General features: G+C 39.3%; 1 protein-coding gene across 3 annotated transcripts in view; it reads right to left on the bottom strand.

Annotated features, from left to right (window-relative positions):
• Window positions 1-25,630, bottom strand: part of phkb (phosphorylase kinase, beta) — a 121,861-nt gene that overhangs the window by 7,363 nt on the left and 88,868 nt on the right. For 2 of the 3 annotated variants that reach the window (XM_015038581.1, XM_015038583.1), the window contains 12 exons: window positions 21,486-21,541; window positions 20,070-20,163; window positions 14,977-15,060; window positions 13,138-13,242; window positions 11,835-11,917; window positions 10,166-10,256; window positions 7,753-7,811; window positions 6,040-6,202; window positions 5,632-5,713; window positions 4,973-5,030; window positions 1,980-2,070; window positions 640-845 (listed from right to left, as the gene is read on the bottom strand). In XM_015038581.1, coding sequence (XP_014894067.1) covers window positions 640-845; window positions 1,980-2,070; window positions 4,973-5,030; window positions 5,632-5,713; window positions 6,040-6,202; window positions 7,753-7,811; window positions 10,166-10,256; window positions 11,835-11,917; window positions 13,138-13,242; window positions 14,977-15,060; window positions 20,070-20,163; window positions 21,486-21,541 — 1,172 coding nt within the window. Of the gene's footprint in view, window positions 1-639; window positions 846-1,979; window positions 2,071-4,655; window positions 4,747-4,972; window positions 5,031-5,631; window positions 5,714-6,039; window positions 6,203-7,752; window positions 7,812-10,165; window positions 10,257-11,834; window positions 11,918-13,137; window positions 13,243-14,976; window positions 15,061-20,069; window positions 20,164-21,485; window positions 21,542-25,630 lie in introns of all 3 variants that reach the window. The other variant, XM_015038582.1, reaches the window with a different exon arrangement.

Here is a 25,630-nt window from a genome sequence, read left to right as displayed (position 1 = left end):
GTTTTTGATAATTTTAAAAAAAAAAAAAAAAAAAAAAAAAAAAAAAAAAAAAGAAAACACACCACCAGTGTGGCAGATAAAAGCTGGAAATAGTCATTTTCAAACACCAAATTACAGAAATTACAGATTCAGGCAGCTGGATTTACAAAACAATCTGAAGGCGATTTTAGAAGTCTAAAATTTAGATCCACCTTTGGTAAAAAAAAAATCACCATTTTGTGTTCCGAAATGCTTCTAAGATGGATTTTCTCTTTGATTTGTTGCTGTTAGGGCACAAAGCTAAACATGATTTCTGTGAGACAAAGCGCGCCACTGTTGGTGAGCAGTTAACAAAATCCCACACAATACGCAAGCCCGTAGGCACTTTCAACATTTTCAATTTTCCTGATAACATGACGCCTCCATCCAATCGCAGAAAATTGCAGCGTGGGTAATTTGGAGCGTGAGAGAAACGCAGAAAACAAGCCACATTACTGAATCTCAGAGGGATTTGACAGCTATTGGTTTCTTGAGTTTTTCTCTGGCTAACACCAGGGAGGGGAAAATTACATCCAGGCAAACATGCTGCATGAGAAAATCCCAATTGGTAAAACACATAAAAGCTGCTCCAGGTTCAAATTCAGCCCGGTATCGTCCTACCCGACTCTGATTTTGAGCATGCCGCTGAACAGCTCGGGGTTGTTGGAGATTATCCAGCCGATGTGGATGACCAGCTCCTGCTGGAGGACAGCTTCCCTCTCCCCGCCCAGGGGAGAGCACTTGCTGTAGATGATGCCCTGGATCACTCCTGGAGACAGCGGGTTGGAGATCACCTCCTCCTCATGCCCAAACAGACCCAGGGTCACCTGGTGATCATGTGCAAACAAAAAAAAAGTGCTGAAAATCTACCAAAGTTTTCAGCAAGAAAGAAGAAGAAAAAAGAAATAATGTGCTATTATGCAGACCACTTTATCAGGAGACAATTTCAATATGTCTTCTGTTCCTTCAATTTGAAATTGGCCTCCTCTCTCTGAGTCAAAGTGAGAGAGTATCTGACACCTTTGTAGTTTTGCTCAGGAGGAGCATCAGAGGAAAATTACACCATGGCAAATTTCACTGATGAGAGGACACGCTTTTATGTTTTTGCCTCCATCTGATGAAACTCCGAAAGGTAGACGCATCGTTCATCCGAGTGTCTAAACGGATCCGAGCGATAGCGCGAAAGCCTGCAGCTGAAATGAAGTTTTGGATTCCGTGCAGGATGCGCTGTCAGATTTCAGTAACAATGTGAAATATAATCAGAATGAAAACTCACTCAAATGGGACAGCGCTGCGTTCTGCCTCTACTTAAGACTTTATTGTAAGGAGAGGAGCAGCATCCGTCTCCAATTTTAAATCGGCTTTTCCAATCATGTTGAGAGGAGCCTTCCCTCTTGCCTCATTGGCAATCTATATGCAGATTCACACCTTGAGCTACTTCAGCATAATGAAATACCTAAAAGTGTTCAGAAGGGTAAAAATGCAGCAAGATAACTGGAACTCTCGAGAGGAGGCTAATCTCTGAATACCACTTGAGAGAGAATGATGCATTGAAAGGCATCCGGCATGATGTGGTGAATCCACACAATTCACAAGTCAGTGTGTCAATCGTGTATCCACACAAGTTGCAAATTATTGTGTTGCCAAAGGGGGATTGGGATGGGTGATGGGGGGCGGGGGATGGGTTATGCTTGTTGACTTGCTGCAACTACAGCTAGGGTCCAAACACAGTCCATGTAAGCTTTGATGAGGGACATGCGCAAGCAGCTGGCCCAAATAGTTCCCATAGGATACAGCATGAGGAGCCTTCAGCGATGTAAACATCGAGATTTCCCTTTTCCTGCTAATCAGTGAAGATTAAAATGACTGGCCAAACATGCCGCCAACAGTTTTCCCCAACATACTGCGCTTAGTGAAGGGGTAGATTTTACTCAGGCCCCTCTGTCTCTGTGTCCACTTACCTGCTTGCCTTGCACTAAAATACTAGTAATACTGGGGGCAAGGCTGTCCACTAGCTTAGTTAAGAGACTGGCAGCAAGACGAACAACAGACCTAATGGGCGAAAAGACACAAGAACATTCTTGAGATATTTAGGACAAGTAACAAATTTACAGCTTGGACTTTAATATGCACAGCGCCTTGTAGAAGTATTTAAACCACTTTTAACATTTTGTCATGTTACAACTGCAAATTTGACTGCATTTCATTGGGATTTTACATGATAAGCCAACATAAAGTGGCAGAAGTTTCATCGAAAGTAAAGGACTTTTCGCAGTTAAATAAGGAATGTAAAGCAGACACATTGCTCAACAGAACTGGCAAAAGCCCCTTCTCCATCGTCAAGTCTCACTCTAGCCAGTTACTGTCTAGTTCGGATCTAGCCAAGTTGGGTTTTTCTACATTGGCAGGGTGTTTCATCAGCGGGAACTTGTACAGGCTGTGAGCACGGACAAGCTTTGGTCAATGCGCTTATGATGTCCTTTTATGAGTGTACCCCTAGGTGGCCAGTTTCTTTGAAGTCGCTTGCAATACATTTAATCGGTGCCAGTTGATGCTTAAGTCGCAACAATCTGTCTGGCACTGACTGAGAGAGAACTGGTTGAAGCACTTCCTGTGGAGAAAGGGCTAAAGACTCCTGAAGGGGTGTTGAGACATCTTCAGCAAAAACTGAACGAAAGTCAGATTGCCTTTGATTTAAGCCTGTTATAGCATCTTCTTCCTGATCCAGAGTTATCGAAAGGTTGGTGTTGGTTTATCACAGTAAAAACCAAATAAAAATATTTAAGTTTGTATCCATGACAAAATGTACAAAAGTGGACCTTCACAAAGCACTGTAGCTTCTTCCTTTGTATCCTTTGTAAATTGTCCAATAACACCAAGGGTTACAGGAAACATCTACAATAGCAATGTACTGAAAAGTGTTCATCCCAATCACAACGAATCATTTAAATTCTAGAAGTTCCAATATCAAGTTTGCTTTCCAGTAAATATTTTAATGTTCACGCAAGTTTCAATTTATCATTCATGAGTTTCAACGCGGTCCGCTAGATGCTTCCTCTTGTCTGCAGGAATCCTATTAGGAAAAAATGGCACACTGAGATGGCAGTTATCTAAATACAAAGCCAGGGATGATTAATGACACACAAAAAGGATTTACATTTCTTACAGCAGGGGTGGAAGCACGGGACGGTGTTGTGAATGAGGTCATGAATAAGCTGGAACACAACCTGCTCTTATTATATGCTGAGTAAAAGTCCTAATCAATTTTTCTACCTGAGACGTTGCTGTATTTCATGATTACATTTGTGGGGAAAACAAAGGTACAGCTGGGAAATCAACAAAACGTTAAAGTTTAAAAGGCATGGTTTGCTGTCAATGCACTGATCCTTAGAAAACCTATTTCAAGCCTCACTTGCTGGCCCATGTTAGAAAAATGAGAGCATATACACAGTTGAGTATGGGAGTAGTTTTCCTACCAAGCAAAACAAAACAAACAAAAAGACTATTCCATCTTTAAATGCCATAAGTGCATTTCTCTTAGCTAAAAATGTTGATGAATAAAACAGCATACAATAAAAGTTGTCATGTCAGGAAGCATAACAAAAGCAAACGATGAGCACAGAAAGCACTGGCCACTGATGAGAGGAACAAATACTCAGTTATGACATATGAAAACCACCTGCAACATTTGGTCAGTATTTGTGGATGAGGCCAGCAGCAAACCACAATTCAAATAGAAATTTGACGTTGTTTCAAATGATTCCACACCCAAAATAAGCACAAAATACAAAATCCATTTCTATGATGGACAATCTAAAAAGTAGACAATCTTTGCTTTTGTGGATAAGAAAGTTGTTGACTTTTTTTCCACTTCATGAACTTGTTTACTCTTCTGGCCATCCCGAGGTATTTAGATAGATGGACCTAGGGTAAGAGTCAAAATCTATTTAATTTGCAGTGCACGGCCAGCCTTTGAGCCATTGGGAATGGACTTGGAGGAAGGGGTTCAGCCTCTGTGGTTTTAATGTAAAGAGAAAGCCAACACTGACCACAAGCTCAACTCCGGCTTACATCCAACTCAAGGTTCCTGCAAGCATCCTAGCTGGCTCGCCAAAATCCTGACTGTGTGAGCCAAGGTTTCATTGTTCCTACATCAGTTAATGCACTAGAGATACAGCAGTGTAACAAATTGACAATATAGCCAAAAACCTGAAAACCCCATTTTTAGGTAAATTAGAGCAAAGTGAATGTTGGCGACTTAAACTGAAGAATTTCACATTAAAAATTATGTTTAAAAAGAGACTGGTCACATGTAACTACCTGCTGTCTTATGTCCACCTATTTCTATTTTTTTTTATTTCTGTTGTCTTTATTCACATTAATCACAGTTTTTCTAATTTGAAGTTTTTAGATCATACAAAAATGTACAACTGTTTTGATTATAAAATAAACAAATGTATTATTATTATTATTTGTAAAATTAAATAGGAACATCTTAATTTTAAGGGTTTATTTTTTGTGATTACAAAGAATGGTGAAACCTTACAGGTCAACACACAGCTCACACAGCTCACAGCCAGCTAGCTAGGCAACTAAAACATGCGGGAACATTTAATGTGTCGCCCGCTGAACTTTACCTGTTTCCCATGAACCAGTATTGTGGTGATGTGAGGGGCTATAGAACTGGCATACTTCTTGGTAATAGCAGCAGCATGCCGCACTGCCAGCCTGCAGTTTATCCAGATCACGTAACAGTTTGTTTTATTAGTTTGTAGAAGTCAGGACAATGTGATTAAATTAATTTCTACAGATACAAGAAATAACAAAAAGCATTTCAAGCTACTGTCAGAAGAAGTCTGTCTCATGAAGCCATAAGGCCACTAAATGACACTACATGTTCTGTGATTATGTTTTGAACAAACACTGCTTGTGTGTTGAAATGGGAATACCAGACCAAAGTTTTCTGCTGCCGGCTCGTCTGTAGATTCTCTCCAGTTCATCCATGAGGTTCTCTGGAATCACAATATGGCTGGTTTTAGAAGTTTTTCTAAATTTTGCCCTTAAATGAATATGGAAAGCATGTAAGATTAACATAGTTTAAACATAAAAAATAATTTTATCCCAGCTGCGGCCCTTGAGAGACGATATGTTGAGGGATTTACTGTAAATGCTTTCCTGCTCCAACACACCTCCATAAAAAAAATATAATTTTAGTTCTAACTTTTGCTTAATTTAAACAAATTTAGATTACTAGATGGATTTCTTTAGTATTTGGTAGAATTATCTTTTAAATAATATGCCTTGGTTCAAACATTTAACATTTCTATTCATGAGCTTCTTGCCATAGTTTGCTGGGATTTTGGCCCAATGGTTTATAGGCTGCAGTTTATTTACAGTGAATGTAAATCTCTGGTGTGACCAGTGGATGTGTTGGAGCGGAAACACATCCAAAAGTTGCAACTCTTGTCCATCAAAGGACCAGAATTGGGAATCACTGCATGTATCAACAGTATAAAACTGATCGTCTTCTAAGATCATTGTATAATTTCTCCTAAACACCCTGGTGTTTTACTAGAATCCTTATTTATGAACTAATTTGCAGAGTGCCCATACCATCTTTTGCCAGGAAGTCTGGTCCTTCTCTTCTGAGGAGGATACAGGCGAGCTGAGCCTGACTGGCCAGGCAGTTGCAGTCCTACATAAATATGCAGGCAAGCAGAATAAAAAAAAGATGAGAGTGATCTCGAATGCAAACTTAATATTTTTCAGAAAACAAGAGAAAAAAGGATATGACGGTATCATTAACCGACTTAAAACAATACATTGTTCATGGTTTATAGTAATTGGAGTATTGATTTTGATACTAAGGTGCAATAGCTAAAAAAACAACCTGATCATATTTTAGTTGAAATGCTACGACTTGATCGAAAGTTTTACATGCAATTCTTTAAAATAATTTCTCTGTTTAACAAGAACACAGTGATAATCCGGATCATTGTTCTGATGAAACAATCAGCTTACATAAAACTTCTGCAGGATCTCATAGGTGGGCTTGTTCTGCCACTCCTCCACGCTGATCTCCGGCTGCTGCTCCAGGTCCGAGGCGTTGGGTGTGCTCGTCTGCCTCTTCACCTTCGAGTGCTTCGGCAGCTCCAGCTCCTCAAAGCTCTTAAACTCTGGGATCCTTTAGCACACAGAAACGGACTGCACATGTCTCTGTTTTCTTAAAATGAACCAAATTATAGCTGCTACCTTCAAGCACAAAAATAAGACGGGACTAAGCTTCTGTAAGGGCATCAGCCACCATGTGACAAGTGACACAAAACTCATGTCATAGTCTCAAACTAGAATTGCAAATCATAATTAATGTTGGAATTATGTTCAGATGATTTAACTTCAAGATGCACATCTAGTGAAGGTGTTTACCAGATAGAACTGGTAAAGATCTGGAGATCATCACCAAAAACAAGCAGTCAAAATATCAGAGGAAACATGCGAAAAGCTGATTAGCAATAATAAGATACGTTTGATTGCTGTAATGTCAATGAAATATTTTTCCACTGATTATTAGGCAAAAATGCTATTTTTTTAAATTAAATAAATAGAGCTCAATTATTTTCCCCCTCCCCTGGCTTTGGTTTATTATCTATTGAGCGACGACTGTCACATTTCAATAGGTGAGTGAAATTTTTAATCTAAATCTGCTATAGAGAATGGATAATTCTGAACTAAAATGTGCTTATGTACAAGTATATCAATAATGCAAATAATGTAAAAAAGTTGAATATTGGAATCTTATGGTGTCACTCCTGAACCCCTCAATGGTTCCTCAGTCTGAACACTGGACACATTTATCCAGCTTAATCCAACATGTCTATTCTTCACACATATAATAATAATAATAATAATAATAATAATAATAATAATAATAATCATCATCATCATCATCATCATCTAAAAACACATTATATATATAACTAAAATGACCTCTCATATAGTGTATTAGTTATGAATGTTGAGGCAGCCATATAACTACATTCCTGATGTCCTTCACATCTCATTAGCTTAACTCCTAAATATCTTGCCCAAACACTGGCACCTATGACCTTAAATTAATCACCCTGTGTTTTAATGCCAGACGTAAACAAGATGTAAACAGGAAAAGCTGTAAAGGAGAAGTGTGTAAAATCAACTTTTTTATTTTTAGTTTTACATCACGTTATAATGTTATTCCCTCAGCAAAAACATATGTGGAGTGTTGCCTTGATTCGTTCATTCATGTTTGAGAAATCTTTTAATCTCCATGGCAACCACTCAGCTTTGTGTGAGCCTTGTTGTGATGACCTCCTGGAGGCGGAGTTTCAGAAAGAGGAGGAGTTTTTAAAGAGACATAGGACCAATTTCAATGTGTTAAATTAGGAAGTAGATTTTTTTTGCCATATATAAAACACTTTTATGACAACTGATGTTAACATAGTTACCTAATTTTGCTATAAAATGCATTATGGGCCAGGAAAACACATAGTACAGCCACTTTAAGAAGTATGTGACAATGTCAGTTTTACTTAACACATAAAATAATGACACTGTTCTCCTTTCGATAAATTTTTGTTTTCCGTTGGCGAAACAGAGAAAGCACTTTAACCTGAATTTTCACTTTTACTGCAATCACAGCAGAGAAAGCATTCACATTTAACGAGGAAAGCGTGAAGAAACATGAAGGGAAGCTCTTACTCTGCCTCATTGACGCGAAGGAAGTCCAGCTGCTCCACAAATGCTCCTGATATCAGGGTCTGTGAAAATAGCACATTTAAAAAAACTATAAAGTTATTATTCTGGTGATATGGCCCCAACCATCCAAGAGACAAAACAGTCATAGAGGATCCATAATGGCTTATGTGCCAGCAGGAGTGGAGGAAGCAATCTGGTACACAAGGTTTGTTGGGTGACTCAGTAAACATAAAATGCTTCAAAAATGCTGTAAAAAAAAAGAAGAGATCCAGCTGCAAGGTGCAAATCCAAGTGACAAATTTCATTTTTTAAACATTCACAGCTGCTGCATGTAACGATAAAAGTTAGAAGATATCCAAAGAGGACTAATAATAAAAAAGAAGCAATTCAATTTTCCAATTTCCCCTCCTCCTCAGGTCCAAAAGTGATATTAGCCATTCCAGCTGAAGTCAACTAAAAAACAAAATGAAGTGGCGCAGGAGACGAGCGATTGTGCTCTCCATAACAATGAGATGATGAAGAGCACAAGAGTTTCAAAGCCGTGAGTTAGCTGTGAACTGAATGGCAAATAGGCAAAGGGTGGGGGAAAAAAACTTTAAAGTTAAAAAAACAGAAGGGTCTTGTGTGGAAGTCTCTGTTGAGCACCGCAAATACAGTCTGAGAGGAGTTGGAGTAGGGAAACTTGTCGGGAGTTTGACAAAGACGTTAGTTAAAGTTACCAATGTTGAAAGTAGTTCTAGTTCTACCTTGGCCTCATTTTCCTTGCAGTCTGCTCTGTGGAGTGCAGTTGTCTCAGCGAGTTTAACTTTGGGATGCTTACAGTTGCATGTCCCCATGGTAACCTCTGTGGGAAACTTAAACGACTCTAGAGCAATTTATATTAGAAACAAGACAAAGGCTTGGAAAGACAACAACTCTGGTCTAAATGCTTCATGTCATCAAACTAATTTTGATGACAAACTGAATCAACATTTAAATGATGATTAAGGTTAAGAAACTAACTAAATTGGTACTTTGTGACTGGTACATCTACAGAAACACCTGCCACTAATTGGTCATCGTCACATGGGGCAGAAACTTGGTTAAGCTTGGATAAAAGCTTTATTATTGAGCTATGATATAACTCAAGTGTGTTTTAGACTCACAAACAGAAATTCTGTCACAATTTTATGACAAAGAGCAGAATTTAGGGTTTCACAAACAACATATCATCTAATTTCTGTAATATCAAAGCAGGTTCCAGAACGTCGCACTACTACCACCATGTTTGACTGCAGGCATTATGTCCCGTTTCTGAAAGGTTGTTTTATTCTCATTCCAAAAAGCTCCACTTTTCACTGTCTCATAAGTCCACTGAATATTTTCTTAAAACTTTAAGAAAATATTAAAATCCATATAGAATTGTTTTTTGATTCTTAGAGGCTTTTACACTTAGAAAATTTTTTGCTTCCTTTCTTTCTTTTTTTTAAACTATTGAATCATGAACACTGGCCTCAACTAAGGCAAGCGATGCCTGAAGTTCCTCAGATGTTATTCTGAGGTTTTTTGTGACCTCCCAGATGACGTGTGAAATCTTAAAAAAAATACATGGATTTTGTTTTTTTTTGAAAGAGCCTTCCTTCTATCTTGTAACACGATGTTATTATTATTTAGACTTTACTCTCGTACAAGTTCGTTCTTGTGATTCTTTCCTTCGTTCACTCAAACAGTGAGTCAGACAAAGGTGAAGGAAAAATGAAAGTTAATACTGCTGAACAAATAAGGGACGTTATAACAATGTCAAGGAAAGAAACACCATGCAGACAGAAAAAGCAGGGGAAAAGCTTCTGCTTTAAAAAACCAGCAGGATGAAGAAATAATTCAAAACAAAGAAACAGTGCAGTTAATTCTCTCACCTGTAAAGATCGTGAATGCTTAAGAGTCAAAAAGGGATTTCCTACTGATCCTTTGAGGAAAACATTTTCACGGAGAACACACAAAGATAGAAACCGAGGAGGAAATGGACACAATGACCTCCTGCTCAGCAGAAAATGTATCTTGACCAAATACATCGTCAGTGACCTTTCCACGGAATGCACCTTTACAAACCAATACTATCCGTTACATTCACTCTCCAGCTTCAGTCGGACGCAGTGCACTGATGCAACACTTTTTCATAACGCATTAAACTGGCCGTGGGGAAATGCTTTAGGGCTGCTAAATTCACTGTCGTTGGAGCTGTAAAAGCTCTTCATCCCTCATGTCCAATATTTAACTCTGAATCCCTTTCTCAATATTTGAACTCCAATAGAGTTCTAATTGAAAACTTTAGTGTTTTCTTTCATAAAGAATTTAAAGCGTGCTGCTGTTGTTAACTCAGTAAAGCACATCCTTCCACTTTTCATTCCAAACACGACGCCTTTCTCCATTCACATACCTGAAGTCTGTCAACGTGAACTTTGACCCCGCCGATGACTCCTTTCTTGAAAGAGGCCAACATGTCCAAGACTGGATTGAAGCGGCTCCCTCTGGGTAAGATAAAATGTTTGATAGGTGAAGCTGCCAGTCAGACCTTCCTTCCTTCAAACTCACTTTAGTTTATCAGGTGTAGAAAAACTTGGTCAATTTTTCTATTCATTTTTACTCCTTTGTTGAACATTGATCTGTACACACTTTACCCTTCCCAAAATAAAAAAAGCTTCCACCTTCAGACGTTTTGTGGTGACATCAAATAAATTGTAAGCTCTTAAATTTAGTCATAATTTTTTCTTCTTTTCTCTGTACGGCAGCAGCAGAACGTTTGAGCCATATATGAGAACACATGGCTGTCTTAAAGATTTGTCAGCAATAAAGCACATCGACCTGTTTGTTAAGAGAAACATATTTAGAAATATTTACAAGGAGTTTTGCATCTTTCCTTATTAAATTCCTTCCAAAATCTACAGATAGAAGAAAAAAAGATAAGAAAAAATAACAACCAGGCAGATTGAAGTCATTCATTCTGCTGCCTAAGGCTGAGGCAGCAATGTGGTAGAAGTAAGTATTACTGCCACCTGCAGGTGGGAGTTGGCATCACTTAAACCTGATGTTTTTGACCCTTTTTTGGGGGGTGGGGGGAGTTTGCAAAACATGTGCAATATTAGCACGTATAAATGTGGAGAATTGTTGATTTTGTGTTAATTTTCCCAATTAGAAGATGGTGAAAATGGAGTCAAACTACACAAACACCAAAGAGTGAAATCCTTGGAAATGCAAGTGGTTACCCTTCAAAACTCATGAAAACTGCCATCAAATTCAATAAATCCAGCTGATCAACTCAGTGTTTGTGCCTCTGGTGACGTTATTGACCTAAACACAGTCAACTGGGATTTACAGGGTACGTTTAAGAAAAACTTATTAAGGGGAAATCCATATTTTATTACAGTAAGCTTGGTTCTTACTGCCAGCATATATCTGTTAGAGGGAAAAAAAAAAAAACATGCGACTGGATAATATCTTTAAAACTTGATTCATTCTTGATTTCTTTGCTAGTCACAATCAATCTTAGAATTCAAAGCAAACGTGTAGTAACCATGCAATCTGGAAATATAACTAAACTTCAATATCATTTATTCCGTCCTCTGTCACCTGCCGTACGGGTCATCGTCCTGATCAATGGCAAACTAATGGCTATCGAGCTGCTGCTATGAGCGCCCATTGATTCATTTTTGAGCGCCGCAGTGAGGCTGTTTAAACATTTGAAGCGCATTTAACATATGGCTCCTTGGGTAACAGTCAATACTTCTGTAATCAGCCCACCAGCCAGGCTGTAGTGATACAAATGAGAAACATTATCACCCAATCAGCAGGCAAATACAGTAGCACCATTCTTCTACTTAAGATTAATGGCACACACAAAATGGAAAAAGGGGTGGCAGCAGACAGGGAGAAAAGGTAGACAAAAAAACAAAACAAAACAAAATGAACTGGCTTTTTAAAAGCTTCACTGCAGGCGATAAATATAGCGATAGTGACGCAAAACGAGACAGAAGAGAGAACGCCTTGGGAAAACGGTCACATCAAAGTAAAACAGCGGAAAAGATCTGGAATGTGAGCGTGTGTATTACTTGATGTTATCCTCGCGGATGAGAACCAGGAAGAGTGGACGTCCCTGCATCTTCCAGCACTGCTTGATGAACTGCAGGGCGTTCTGCATACACACACACACACACACACACACACACACACACACACACACACACACACACACACACACACGCACGCACACACACACACACACACACAGAGCATCTCAGACCCACGTGCTGCAGCTGTAAAACATTCAATTTCCTTTATTTTTTTGTGGAACAACTGAGTCAGTGGCATTTGGAAAGTTCAGCCTCCTCTGCTGTGAAGCTGGGTTTAAGTTGCGGAGCTCCTCAGGCAGCTCAGCGTTAAACACAAACACAGTTTTGATGTGGAGAGATCACAGTAGGATGTCTGGAGCGTTCCTGAAAACACAGCTTATTGCCGGATTCGCGTTACAATGGGAAAAAAAAAATTATTAAATATTTGGAAAACAAAGCTGTATAAACACCTGCTTTCTTCACTGAAACAGGAAATGAGGACATTTTTAAATATCTAGCACTAAGGAGTGAACGGATTTTAAGAAAAAAAATGTTCTCTAATCTACAACACTCCTGGACAAGAGCGTATTTCAGTAATGTTTACATGATTACTCCACTGGAGTCCTGCTGATTGACTGAATGTTCTGGCACCATAAATTTGCCAGAGATAATGATTTACTGCATTCCTGATTGAACTGCTGGCTCTGGATCAGCAGGATGTTTTGATAGTCTGTGACCTGATTGTGTCCCAGGTTTCTGACCCGTCTAGACCAGGCTGTCCTCTTCACTGCCTGAAACAGCACATATCTGTTCCTTTTTTTTTTTTTTTTTGCCTTTTTTGGATTAGGCCTGTTTTTTTTTCAGTTCGCATCCAGATCATGAACGTCATCAAAGGTCCGGTTGAGGCAGAACGAACCCGTTAAACTACTAAATCATAATAGTTTTCTCTGTGTTTGATTAGTACATCTTAAAATCTAATTTTTAACATCTTTTTTTCACAGTGATGTATTTTGGATCTATATAAATGAAAACTGATTTGATTTGACTGATAAAAAAAAATATTTAAGCACAAAACTATTACTTCAAAGATTCACCTCTATGGCCCTCTAAAGGTTAGCGGGCCACATAAATAGCTGCGGCGAGCCAAACATTGAGTTTGACGCATGTGCATTAAAGGGTTGCATATTGTCTTGTCTTTCTTCCTTTTTAGTTCTATTCTTTAATGTCTCCTCAAACCAGACAAGGTGAATGTATTTAAATCACATAAGCTTTTCCAAATCAATGAAATGTGACATTGACTCACCTTAATGTCGTCAATTAGCAGCATAACATCTTGAGACAAGTAGAAGTCACTTAGATCAAACACTATTGGGTAGCACACCACCGTCTTGCCCAGTATGCGATAAATCTAAGAGACAGACACACACACACACACACACACACACACACACACACACTTGCTGTGATATCTGAAGATGGATGGCCCATAAGCAGTTAGAAATGTATTATTCTGCGCAGGACATAAAACGAGCCATCAGTCCTTGGTGTAGAAGTCACAAGACCGCTTCTGATAAGTCACACCATCAGCTCATAGTACACACAGAGAGCTGGTAGAAAACTGATGGTGGTGATGATGATGATGATGATGATGATGATGATGATGTCCTCTGGCATGTTGCCATCTTTCCAATAAATGTTCCATTATAATATTGTCTTAATGTGTTTGGAGTCATGATTCATTTGTTTGCCAGTGGCTTTGTTGCAGTGTTCCAAAGGTACAACTTTATCAGGTTCTGTGACCTTCATTCAGCACAAACTCAGATGTTTGCTCATTAGGAGTGAAAGTGGGGGAGAACAAGTTATTAATTCTAGCATTTTTTTTAAGTGCTGCGTGAGAAAAAGCAGCAGGTGCATTGCAGTTGGAGTGGCTTGAAAAGTATTCAGACCCAAATTTGTCTCGTTGGGGGGGAATGACGTATTCTTTTTAAACATTTTATATATAAAATTCTGAAAAGTGTGATCTGCATTTAATTTCAGACCCTTCTGAGTCAATATATAGCAGAAGCATCTTGAGTTGCTCTACTAACTTTGAACTTCCAGACTGAAGGTTCAATTTAAATAAAGCTCATAATCACTCAGTTTGGATTGAGAATATCTGAATATTTCTGACATCAGTATCGGCCGATTTTAGTCTTTTTTTTTTTTTTTTTTACATACTGCTATTGGTCCTATAAATAAAACTGGGTTGATGCTAATAATTAATAGTTCCTTCCATCCATTTGTTTCTGGAAGGAAGTGGATCGGTCCTGTGGTATTTGACGGGTCATGAGGCACTGATGGTGATGCAGTGAGGGATTGTGGGAAAGAAAAGAAGCAGTGGTGAAGTCAGGTGTATTTTTTTTCAAGTTATTAAAAAGGTAATAAAATGAATATGATATATAATGTCATTAAATATCAGTAATTGGCCATTACACCAATATTAACACCCACATTTTCATGTTGGTGCATTCCTAATTTCAAGTAATACCACAAATTCTCAATTAGATTTATGCCCAAAATTATTCTTAAATCCACCACTGGCATGTTTGGATTTTAATCTGATTTTTCAGTCAATTGTTTCTTTTGGTAAAAGACATCTTCCATTTTGATTTATAAATATATATTTTTTTCAAACAGCTTGTCAGAAATGATTCATACTCTTCTCAATAATCAATGGAAGCATCTCTACTGAACTTTGAGAAATTAAACTTCTTTCATAATTGCTTTTTGTTCCACTACGTTGTGTTTGTCTGTCGTTCAGATCAACGGGCTTGAATATTTCAGAACGTCAGAGTACGACAGCAGCAGCTGGCATAATTAAGTGTAGATTATCAACCGAATCTGAACAACAGTCACTGGTGCTGTCTGTGTGTTAGAGAAAGAGAAAACTAAATTCAGGAACAGAATGCTGGGTGTGTGCGTCACGCTCACACTAATGGATTCAGATCAATATGTGCTGTGTGCATCAGTCATCCCTCTTGACCCAGGCAGCACAACTACAAATAGATGTTCATATGCATTCATATCCTGATGTGTGGTGTGTGTGTGTGTGTATGTGTGTGTGTGTGTGTGTGTGTGGGTGAATGAGCACATACTCAAATACCTTGCACGTCCCGATGCAGCCCACTGGCCTATCCGGACGCCCACTCAAACCCAGCTTCTTATTGACGGCTAGAAAACGGTACGCCTGCAGAAACACAAAGACCTGATCAGTGTGCACAGCCTTCACGGCATCCTCTCGCTGACCTTTCCGTTCACAGAGAAAACATTGCGCGGCACACCTTTCCATACGGATCCCTGTGATTGCATCTGTGCCACTTTGAAAATGAAAATACCATACTTGATTTGAAATGTCATGCTCCAGAATTTCATTCCACGTCGCAATGGAAGCATGAGCCCAATATCTCTCCGTCCTGCCGAGGCGTTTTGTGATTCTGCCACTCATGAGCTGAAATATCGTCCCCCATGACAGAAAGCAGCAGCGGATATTAGCTCGGTGTTTGAGTTATGAAATGCAGCAGTAATCAAGGTCCCTGTGCTGCCACCAGCAGCGTGCTTAGTGGACAAAACTACACCCATGGGCCCTAAACACCTGGTGTCTGATGACAGCAGCATATTGGCTCACAGAGGCCCTTAGAAACAAATGCTCAGAATTGAGCTTTTATTACAGTAAATAAAACACAATCCATATCTTTTCATCTGACAGTTAAAACATAATTTGCTGCCAAATAGCCAGACATATCCATCCAAATCACACAAAATTTTTGTCAGTCATATTTTTGCACTGACTTTTACAAGACTAGAGATCAATAAACATAACCAATCACTGAGAAAGCAGGTTATTTCACAATGCAGGTCATTTTAGCTGAGTGAAGCAGACACCCCACCCACCTCAAAAAAATCCAGCAAATAGTCTGAGTGGTTAGTGCTTCGTTTGAGCAGCTTTGGTTTCTGAGATATTAAAAATGATTTTTTAGGTCACCCAGAGTTCACCATCCTCCCATCTTGCTCCAAAGCAAACAGGAGTGAACTACTTGGTTAGTGCTCCATTTGTGCAGTTTAAACTACTGCAGCGAAGTTGTTTTCAAGTTGGATATTCGCGCTCCACGGAGTGAGCGGCGCCCAGCTCTAGGCTGATCCGATTTATGAACGCTAAGTTCGGCCAGCCGTTCTCTACCGCTCTAGCGGTCGACCACTTCAAGACGGCCACCCTACATCACCTTGTGTCCAGTGTGTAAGGGAAAATGGTAATGATGCAATTATAGTCACATGACTGTCAGTTAAGACCAACTACAATTGACGGTGTAATGTAATAATACACAAAGAACATAATTTTTTAAAGTTTGATCATTAATGCTTGTTATGACCTATTTACGACAGACGACGACTCTTGGTTAATATCAAGTTGTCAAAACAAAGACATTTTAAACAATGTCAACTCTGAATTTAAAGTTTCATTATTTACCGGATGACACTTAATGACAACAGTCATAAATATCTAAGACTTCTTCATGATAGGTGTTATGTCATGGTTTATGACAGTGTCATGTCAGTCTTATGCACACCCTTTAAATAAAGTGTTACAAATGTTCAATGTTTAATTTTAAGAAGTGCTCACTGAATGCAGAGGAAACTAATTATTAATATTTTAAATTTGTTAATGAGTGGTTTTATCAGTACATTTTGCTGGAAAACATTCACAATCTTGATATGGACCAAAATCCCAGAACTTACAAAAATCACAGAGCCTATAGCGACCAAGATGACGGTGCCGCCGAGATAAACAGATTCTGTCAAGGAAGAAACGACTGTCTGGGCATCGGATTAAATATTCAGCATGGTGCCCGCTCCGACTCCCAATTCCATATTCCATCTGTGAGGCTGAGTGCCACACAGCAGAAACAGGAAGAGGGGGAGAGGAAGAAAAAGTAGCAGGTATGACAGTTCAAAGGGAGATGATAGACAATGGAAGAAGGTCTCTGATTTAATAGGCGTATTGGAGGTGGGGCAGGATGTAAGCCTAGGGGCAATAATGGGGTTGGAGTAGCGAGTAGGACGGCCACACAGGGGAAGACACAGAAGGCAGAAAGATCTTCTAAAAGAAACCAGAACCTGGAGAGATGGCACGACGGGAGAAGATGGTTGTTTTTAAAACATGACGATGAGGGAAGGCGTCACACAACAGATTGGCAGATGAGGAATGTCAGCAGAGGAGGAGACGAGTCTTTGAGTGACGGATATGACAGAGGAGAGACAGATGACATTGAGACGGTAGACTTCCAACAGCAGACATGCAGATGAGGGACAGGGTCTACAGGCAAAGGCAGGTATGTAAAGGAAAACCTGCTGCAGAAGCAGTGCTTGGTGTAATGGGTGTGTCAGAACAACTTGTATAATCTGTAAAACATTAAAGAAGCAAGATGGAAAGGATGAAAACAGCATTCTGTAATAGACTGAAGTTGTCACTGAATGCATCTGCACAATCTTGCTCATTCAACAGCAACAGCTTTAATTAGATTCTCCAGTAAAATCATGTTGACTACAGAGACCTTTCTGTTACAGAAGTCACATGCGGTGTACCCCAAGGTTCAGTCCTGGTGCCTCTCTTGTTCAGTATCTACCCCACACACTGTTTTTGCTCCCATTTTTCTTTTTTTTTTTTAGCTAAACTCAAATGTAAAACATTTTCTATATACACAAAATAATTTCTCTCAAATATTGTTAACAAATCTGTGAAAACTGGGAGCAAAAGCAGAACGTTTGCATTTATATTTTTGTTCAGTTTCTGTATCTTCATCAGATGTTAAATAAGAGATATATGTAATAGTTAACAAAAAATGAATATATTATCCAAAATCTGTTTTTATCATTAGTGAAATACTTGGCAAACTAAGAAGGTTGGTGTGAAAACACAAAATGTAGATTGCTATTCATACTTTCATTTTGTCTCATCTGGGGTACTGGACTTTTCACGTGGTTACAAAACTCTGCTGTAAGACTTTTAACTGGAACAAACAGAAGTTTTTCCTTTACTAGCGTTCAGCTCCTTCCTTTATTATTTTTGTAATTATTCCTTTATAACTGACTTGTTAAAATCCAAATCTAACTCCTGCAAACCAAAAACTTCACATATTCCCAAGAACCAGATATAAAACTCTATAAAACTCCATATAACAGCTCTTTCCAGGCTGTTGCTCCTCGACAGTAAACAACTTCCTTTGTTTCTTCACTGTCTTGAGAGTTTGGGACTCAGCTAAAACGCAGCTTAAGAAATTTGCATTCAAATATACTTTTCCTTTAGATGTCTTTAAATATTACCATACATTTGTATTTAATTCTCTCATTTAATCATTTAAATCAATCATATTTTATTTTTATGCTATGTGAAAGGTGCAGTCAACATACATTTTGCTGACTCTGTTGCCATTGGAGGATTCATTGTAAGCTATGAATACATCTCACACAAGGTCAAGACACAGAGGAAAGTACAAATTGGGTATTTGACAATCATTCAGTATTACTCCTTTTTTTAGGTCATCAGTTTTCATTAAAGTTAAACATGAACCTGATCATCAAAAGTATCTGGAAATATTGTATGAGGAAATACATGGTTAGATTCAGAAGAAATGAAATCCTCGATGTGAAGAAATACTTTATGGCAAAATTAAAAACATGAGATTTTTGAAGTTACTTGGAGTCTTACAGCTTCGCTATTTGAAAAAAATACTTCAGAAGCACCCATCTGATCACCATTCTGAACGCTTTGCTTAAAAAGCTGTTGCAAGGAAACTAAGATCCCTCTAGACTTCAGCAGGAGATAAATCCTTCATCTCCAACAGAACTGTGAGAAATTACCTTTGGAGAGTAATTCCGTAAACTGCTCTGGTTTATGGATTGTCACTTTGGCACAGTAGCGACTTTACCATTATGCTGATCAATCAACACGGGGAATCACTGCTGGGACAATAACTCACTCTGCATCGCTGCAGCTCTGCACTGAGTGATGAGACAATCAAGAGGAAAAACTTAAAAAGGACAAACTGATGGTTTGACAAGCACATGGAATGACTGAACCTGGATCTATTGGGACGCTGGTGGATAAATCCTGCCAGGCAGATTTGTGCGCTGCTGGAATGACACACAAAGGCTATTCAAATATTAACCTTTTCTTTCCACTCACTTTTGGTGGTTTGGAGGGAAAAGAGCAGAGTGAGAATTTTCCATTTCAAATTGAGTACAAGGACAAAAGTTTGTCTATAAAAACTAATGCTGCTAATAAAGAATTGAAGTCTGTTTCCATATAATCAGTAATTAAAATCATGATCACTAAATCATTGCATTACTTAGATGAGACTATCAGTTGAGCTTCTACCAGGTCGGTCCCAATCAATCAATAAGTTTTCTAATTGTACAGAAAGCAGTTTAAATGTAAGTCATAACGTTTTATGGCTTTTTCTGTATATTCTGCTACATAAATGTAATTTACATGCAGTGAAATATGCATGGAGCCAAATTATCAAGTGTAGCAGTCTGGCGGGGTGGGGGGCATTGGGTTATTGGTAGGGGGCAGAGTAAATGAGCTTTTAACTTTAATAAAAATACATAAACAAACTTTTATGTAATCTTTCAAATAAAATAACCATAACTATTAATACCAAATAAAAAAGGACGTAAGAGTGACATGTATAAAATGTTGAGTAATTATGCTCTAATTTGCATAAACATTAGCTCTTATGTTGCAGAAATCCAACAATCTAATATTTCCAATCTCTGAAGTCGATTTCTTTAAATGTAAGCAAGACTAGTAATAATAAAACATGTTTTAGCAACGGATTAAACTGTTGGAACGGCTTAAAAAAATGCAGGAGACAGAGGACACAGATGTAGAAAGTGCAGGAGCCCCTGTTGTATCAAATCGAGACAGGAGTAATAGAAAGTTGGCCGCTCTGAGGTTAAAACAGCAACAACAAAAAAGCAGCTTCCAGTCCAGGGGGGGGCACGGCTGACTCTTTGAGCAGGCAATGCCCGTTCATGCCGCCGGGAAAAAATAAGCATAGTTCAAAGAATAAACACTTTAGAATATTAGCTTTCCAAAGATGGAACATGTGGCTGAAGGAAAGGACTGTTGAGATTTGAGCAAATGTTGATGGTTTTGTGTGAAACTTGGTGGCAGCGTAAAGTTTGAACAAAACTCACCTTGACCAGTTCCTTCTGAGGCCAGATCTGGATGGGCTCCACTTGCTGAGGAGTCTGGGTCTGAATCCCATATGTGTTCAAAAACACCTGGAGTCTACAGAGACAGAGAATTTAACACATTAACACTCTTCAATCTTACATTTAAAGTGTGTAAAATTCAACATAAACATGTCTGTTTCATATTATTCTCACATTTTTGATTTCGTTCAATCTTAAGCCAGCTTGAGGATCTCATAAAATATTAAATGCATCAATTATTTTTCCAATACCTCAGGGAACTAATCACCGATGTCTCGCCAAGATGTGTTGTTAAAAAAGTTGTAAAGTATGATATGCAATTCATAGGCAACGGGATATGTGTTTCACACCGATCCGCGAATCCCCGGTGACCTGCTAGTAAAAAACAAAAAATTCTTCATGTGTTCAAAAGGTGATCGTTTTTTATTAGTGAGTGGAGGTAATATTTTCAGAGAACTTTCAACCTAATGATGAAGAATTTTACACATTAAGTTGAAAACGAAGCTCATCTCTGCATCATTCAGCAGTGCTGTGCTTGGATGTGAACAAAACTAGAAAACTGGGGTTTTTGGGGAACAAACTTTTGGTACCTTAAAAAAAAAAAGAAAAGATTTTCCACCTCAAAGGTGAGAGCCTGGTGACTGCTGTGAGGGACTGAGTGTTTTTATCTGAGTGTGGGCAGTGTTCAGACCGCTACAGAGCACACAGGCTGTTCTTGTCGGAACCTAATGTTAACAACGCCTCACTGCTTTAAACGTGACTATAAGGCATTCCTTGCAAACTAAGATAAACTCCATCAAAACATCAAAAACTTTGGGAAATTTTCCAGGCGGGAAACAAATGGCTTTACAGATAGAGCTGGTACAAAAACCAAAATTAAGCTGCAGCTTAATTCATTATATTACTTCTAACTTTCTCTATTAGCTGTTTTACGGGCAACTAAAATAAAAAAAATAAAAATGGAAGGAAAAAGTAAAATTTGAAACAAACTGTAAATCTGCGTCAATCACAAAGCTTCTGTGCAGCAGACTGTAAAATGGGTCTGCAGCGAAAAGAAGGAAATAATGATGATCGCGATGAGGGAGTCCTTACAGGGACGTGGCAGAAGCTACAGGTTGACAAGCTTCACAGTCATTTAACCCTGTTTAAAGCCCACACCCACACACATATCCAAGCATCCGCACACACATTCACACATGTTCGCACGAGCCCACAATGAAAAGAGTGACAGATGATGGTGTGATAGCGGAGGTCAGACTGAGCTCAGCGCAATTACAGAGCCGAGCGGGAGAGAGAAGCGAAAAATAACCCGCCTCTATGAGCTGGAACACATTAAGATGCGCACATAGGACCTATGTAGGCGCGCACACACACACACACACACACACAGAATATTACCTCTGGCTCTCGGCTACCAGCGACACATGAATCACAGCATCGTTCTCTATGGGACCCTGTTAACCAGAGAGAAAGCAGAGAAGATTAACATCAGAATCAGTATTCTGCTTCATGTCGCATCTGTTGGGGTGTTGCACAAGTTGGTGCCTTTATGGCAGAACTGTGAAGTTTAGAACATTGCTAAAAGTTACAAATGTTTAAATTTGTGTTGTGTTGCCTCCTTTTAATACTTTATTCATGTAGTAGCTGCTTTTCTGGTACGTAAATCTCTTAACTCCTTCTGTTTCAGTGATGCAGCTCAACCAACGTCAGTGGCAAAGCAAAACATGAACATGACTAATGTGAATGTAATTAAACCAAATCAGACATGTTGTGTGCATGCGTGTGTGTCTGTGTGTGTGTGTGAGTAGGAGAGAGAGATAACACAGAGGGAGGCAGCTGCTCAACTTAAGATTCAGCTCACTCATTTCTACGCCAACAATAGGTTTTGTTATTGCTACCCACAGTCTCTGATGAAAGTGAAATAACCAATAACGGTTGACGCCGAGGTAGCTGGCAGCAGGAAACGGGAGGCAAATTAGCAAGGACAAAAGAGGCGTAAAGTGAAAGATGGAGCGTAGATGGAGAATAATGTTGGGCTGTTAACAGATGATGCCTCCTGCTCCTCTCAGAGATGCAGATGAAAAGGAGAACATCAGAATTTGCAGGCAGGTTGTTTGATCCCGCTAAAAAGATTTTGCAAGAAATGCGAGATTCCTTTGATATCTGGGGCCGGAGGTAGCAAATCAGGCACCCATCAGGATGAGAGGCAGAGCGCCACCTACGGACAGGTCATTAGTCCGTCTAAGTGCCTGGAGAGGAACAGCTTTAATATTTTCAGTAATTTAACAACAGGGCGGACCCCCGTCATCTTCGCTCTTCTACTTTATTAAATGTGTATGATTAGAAATAACAAGCTGCCGTGAGCTGTTTGTAGACTCGACTACTTGCGTCTGATTTTTACTTGTTTGTGATCCTGTGTTCAATGTCTCTTCTCTTAGCACTCCTACATCGGTTTTAATTATCATTGACTGGATGCATGTGAGTCGGTAATATGTGAACAAGAGGATTTTTGTTTTTCCAGCTTTGTGACAACAGAACAGTTTTACATAAATATCCAGTTTGTGGTTTGGTGCTTTGCCTCGATCTAGATAGCACTCAAACTTTAGGCTTTACTGTATTTTAGGAGGATTTATTAGGATTGTTTTGTTTTTCGCATGGCATGCATCTTTCCTCGAATGTGGTGCTCCTTAATAAATTCCACTTCCACCGTCTGCCTTTAGAAATTCCAACATTTTTAATGCAGCAGTGCCCTTCAAATGAGACTCAACAATCAGGAGGCTTTTGAAACGGCTTGTTTCCCACCAAAACACACAAACTTATTGCCAAAAAACCTCTGGGTGATTTTTTTTATTTTTTTAATGCTTTAACTGGTTTTAGAAGACGTTGAGAAATGAAAGTACAAAAATGTGCAAAATGTTAATTTTGCATAACAGGTCCCCTTTAAGTAAAAGGAGCCCCAGTTTTTGTCATGATCTGTGTTTCTGTATTTATTTTAAGGTTTTTCTGTGGTCAGTTTCTGTCCTGAGTCTCCGTTGATTGCTTCCCAGCTGTGTCTCATTCCCTGATTACCCTCCCTGTGTATTTAGTCCCACCTGTTGTCTTGGTCTCTTGTCGCATGTCATTTGTCTGCTTGCCACCACAGTCGAACTGTAAAGTCCTGTGTTGGTTCAGCTCTCGTTTTCAGTCCTCTGTCTTTCAGTTGCTACCGGTAGTTAGCTGTGTGCTAACTCTCTGCCGTGCCGCCTGTGTTGGACTGTGTTTAAGGTCTCTTTATTAAACTCATCATCATCTTCATCACTACCTGGGTCGTTGGCGTTCATTCTCACCACCACCAACCACACCCCATGACAGTTTTGGGATTTAGTTTGATTACAAATGCATCTGTTAGATGAAGGCCTCAGACCAGGTCAAAGAAACAGCTGTGAAGTTGGATCAGAAAACAATATCCAGAGCGTTGAAAATCTCACTCGTCGTAGCTCAGTTTGTCATCCATCTTTGGGGGAAAAATAGCAATCAAAGAAGTTTCCAAGAGGTACTCTAAAGGAACCGTAGTGATGTGCTGCTCAGGATGGAGAACTTGCCAACAGGACAACTATTGGTTATTCACTCCAAATATCTGGAGCAGGAAGATTGAAACTGCTTAAAGAAAACCATACTACATGTATTTGCGCTTTGGAATAAGCCATTTACTTTGTCCTGCGTGTCAATCTTTTTGTGACAGATAACCAACACTTCCTTCTCAGATCTGTAACTTTTTCAAATTCCTTCACAACACAATTATGCGCGGCAAACTGGAATACGTGTACTCTATGACTAAATATGAGCAAGAAGATTTGCTTTCTATAAGATCTGTGAGGTTGTTGCTCCTTTGCCACATCACTACTTTTATCCATCGCAGCTTCAATTTCTTGCTTTTCAACAACTGTATATGTCTATTTGTGGATATGTAATGTGTAAGATGTGCTGCTGCTGCCATCCATCCCTCCTTTCAGTAGTGGTTGCCATTTAGTTTGTGAGTTAGTAAACGCTAAGCAGAGCTGTTCTTCAGCACGCTGAGTGACTATCCAGGGCCATTTAGGAGGCAGACAGCAGCTCGTGACTCACAGGAGTCTTTCATCTCGCTCTCATCGAGGAGATGCACACCCACGCAAACACACACACACACACACACACGTGCGCGCGCACGCACACACACATGCACACAAATAGATACAGAAAACATGCAAAAGAAAAAAAGGGAACATGGCAACATGAACACTCCTGCCGGCAAGCACAGATGCTCCAAAGTGTTGGCAGCGGTGGAGCAGGAATCAGGGGAATAATGCACGCATCAAACAGACAAACAGGCAGCCATTTTGCTTAGTCGAAACAGGATGGAGATAACTAACAGCCTTGTCTTCAGGCAGCGTACAAGAGACAAAGAAAAACAAAGGAATATCCGGCTCAAGTCAGCTCTGATCTGAGAAAAGAAAGAAAAGGTCATTTGGTGGAGGAGAAGATCTGGAAATGCATGATGGAGATTTCCATTCTCTCTTCCTTCAGTGACTGTACAGCCACAGGGAGGAAAATGAGTGAGGAAATGAGTGTTCAAATGTCCCTTTAACCAACCTATTCAGACTCTCTTTAACAATATCAGTGTAGTGTGACTGAACTCCTGCTGAGGCCGAGGGAGGCGGTGGAGAGATGGGCCGTCTCTCCACAGGACAGGTAATAAAAGGATCCAGGAATAACCTGAAGCTGCGAACGGCTCAGTCTAGACCGGACCGTATAGTTCAAGAACTTTTACCTTCCATGACATCAAATGTCAGGCTTCGAAATAGAGAAAACAGTAAATACAGACATCCAGAGATGGCAGTGAGCTTCAACTTCTGCAGTGTTATTTTATGACTTTAAGTGGACCGTTTCTCACCATTCTGGAACAATCTGGAAGGGTCAAATTTCCTTCAGACAATCACACCTCAGATGCGATTATCTGAGGTGTTAAAATTGTCAAGTTGATCTGAGATTTTCAAAAAAAGAGTCTCCACGTGATCAATTTTTGTTGTCAGTATCCAAGAAAACGAATCACTGATGCGTCACTGACTGACAAATAGTGAGAAAACTTGTCCAAGAAGTTTGCAACTGTTCACTCTTTGTTTTATGTAGAATCTCAAAAGCATGTTTTTGTTATATTTTCAATATTCTACAGACCTAATTTCTCCCAAAACTCAAAAGCAGTTTGATCTGTTTTCATAAATGCAAACATACATAATAGAAAACAGAAATCCCCACCCGCTCTAAAATCCACAGAAGCAGCTCGGTAAGACTTCGATTTTAAGGTTTTTATATTTCTTAACTTATGCTGAGCGAGCATGTCAACATGGAGGAAAGAGGTACAACTGCAACTCCATTTTGTTTTCAGAGACAACATGATGCAAGCAGTGTTTCCAGGTGGTCTGCAGCTCGGCGCTCTTGCAAAAAAAAAAAAAAAAAAAAAAAAAAAAAAAAATTGAAGGATTTTTTCTCCCCCCCAAAAAAAACACCAACAACTTTTGAGGAGAACC

Source organism: Poecilia latipinna, unplaced genomic scaffold (assembly GCF_001443285.1).
Source record: "Poecilia latipinna isolate Pla-1442-1.1 unplaced genomic scaffold, P_latipinna-1.0 Scaffold446, whole genome shotgun sequence".
Classification (NCBI taxonomy): Eukaryota; Metazoa; Chordata; class Actinopteri; order Cyprinodontiformes; family Poeciliidae; genus Poecilia; species Poecilia latipinna.
Note: the sequence above shows the minus strand (reverse complement) of the source record. Positions and strands in the feature narration are given on the sequence as shown.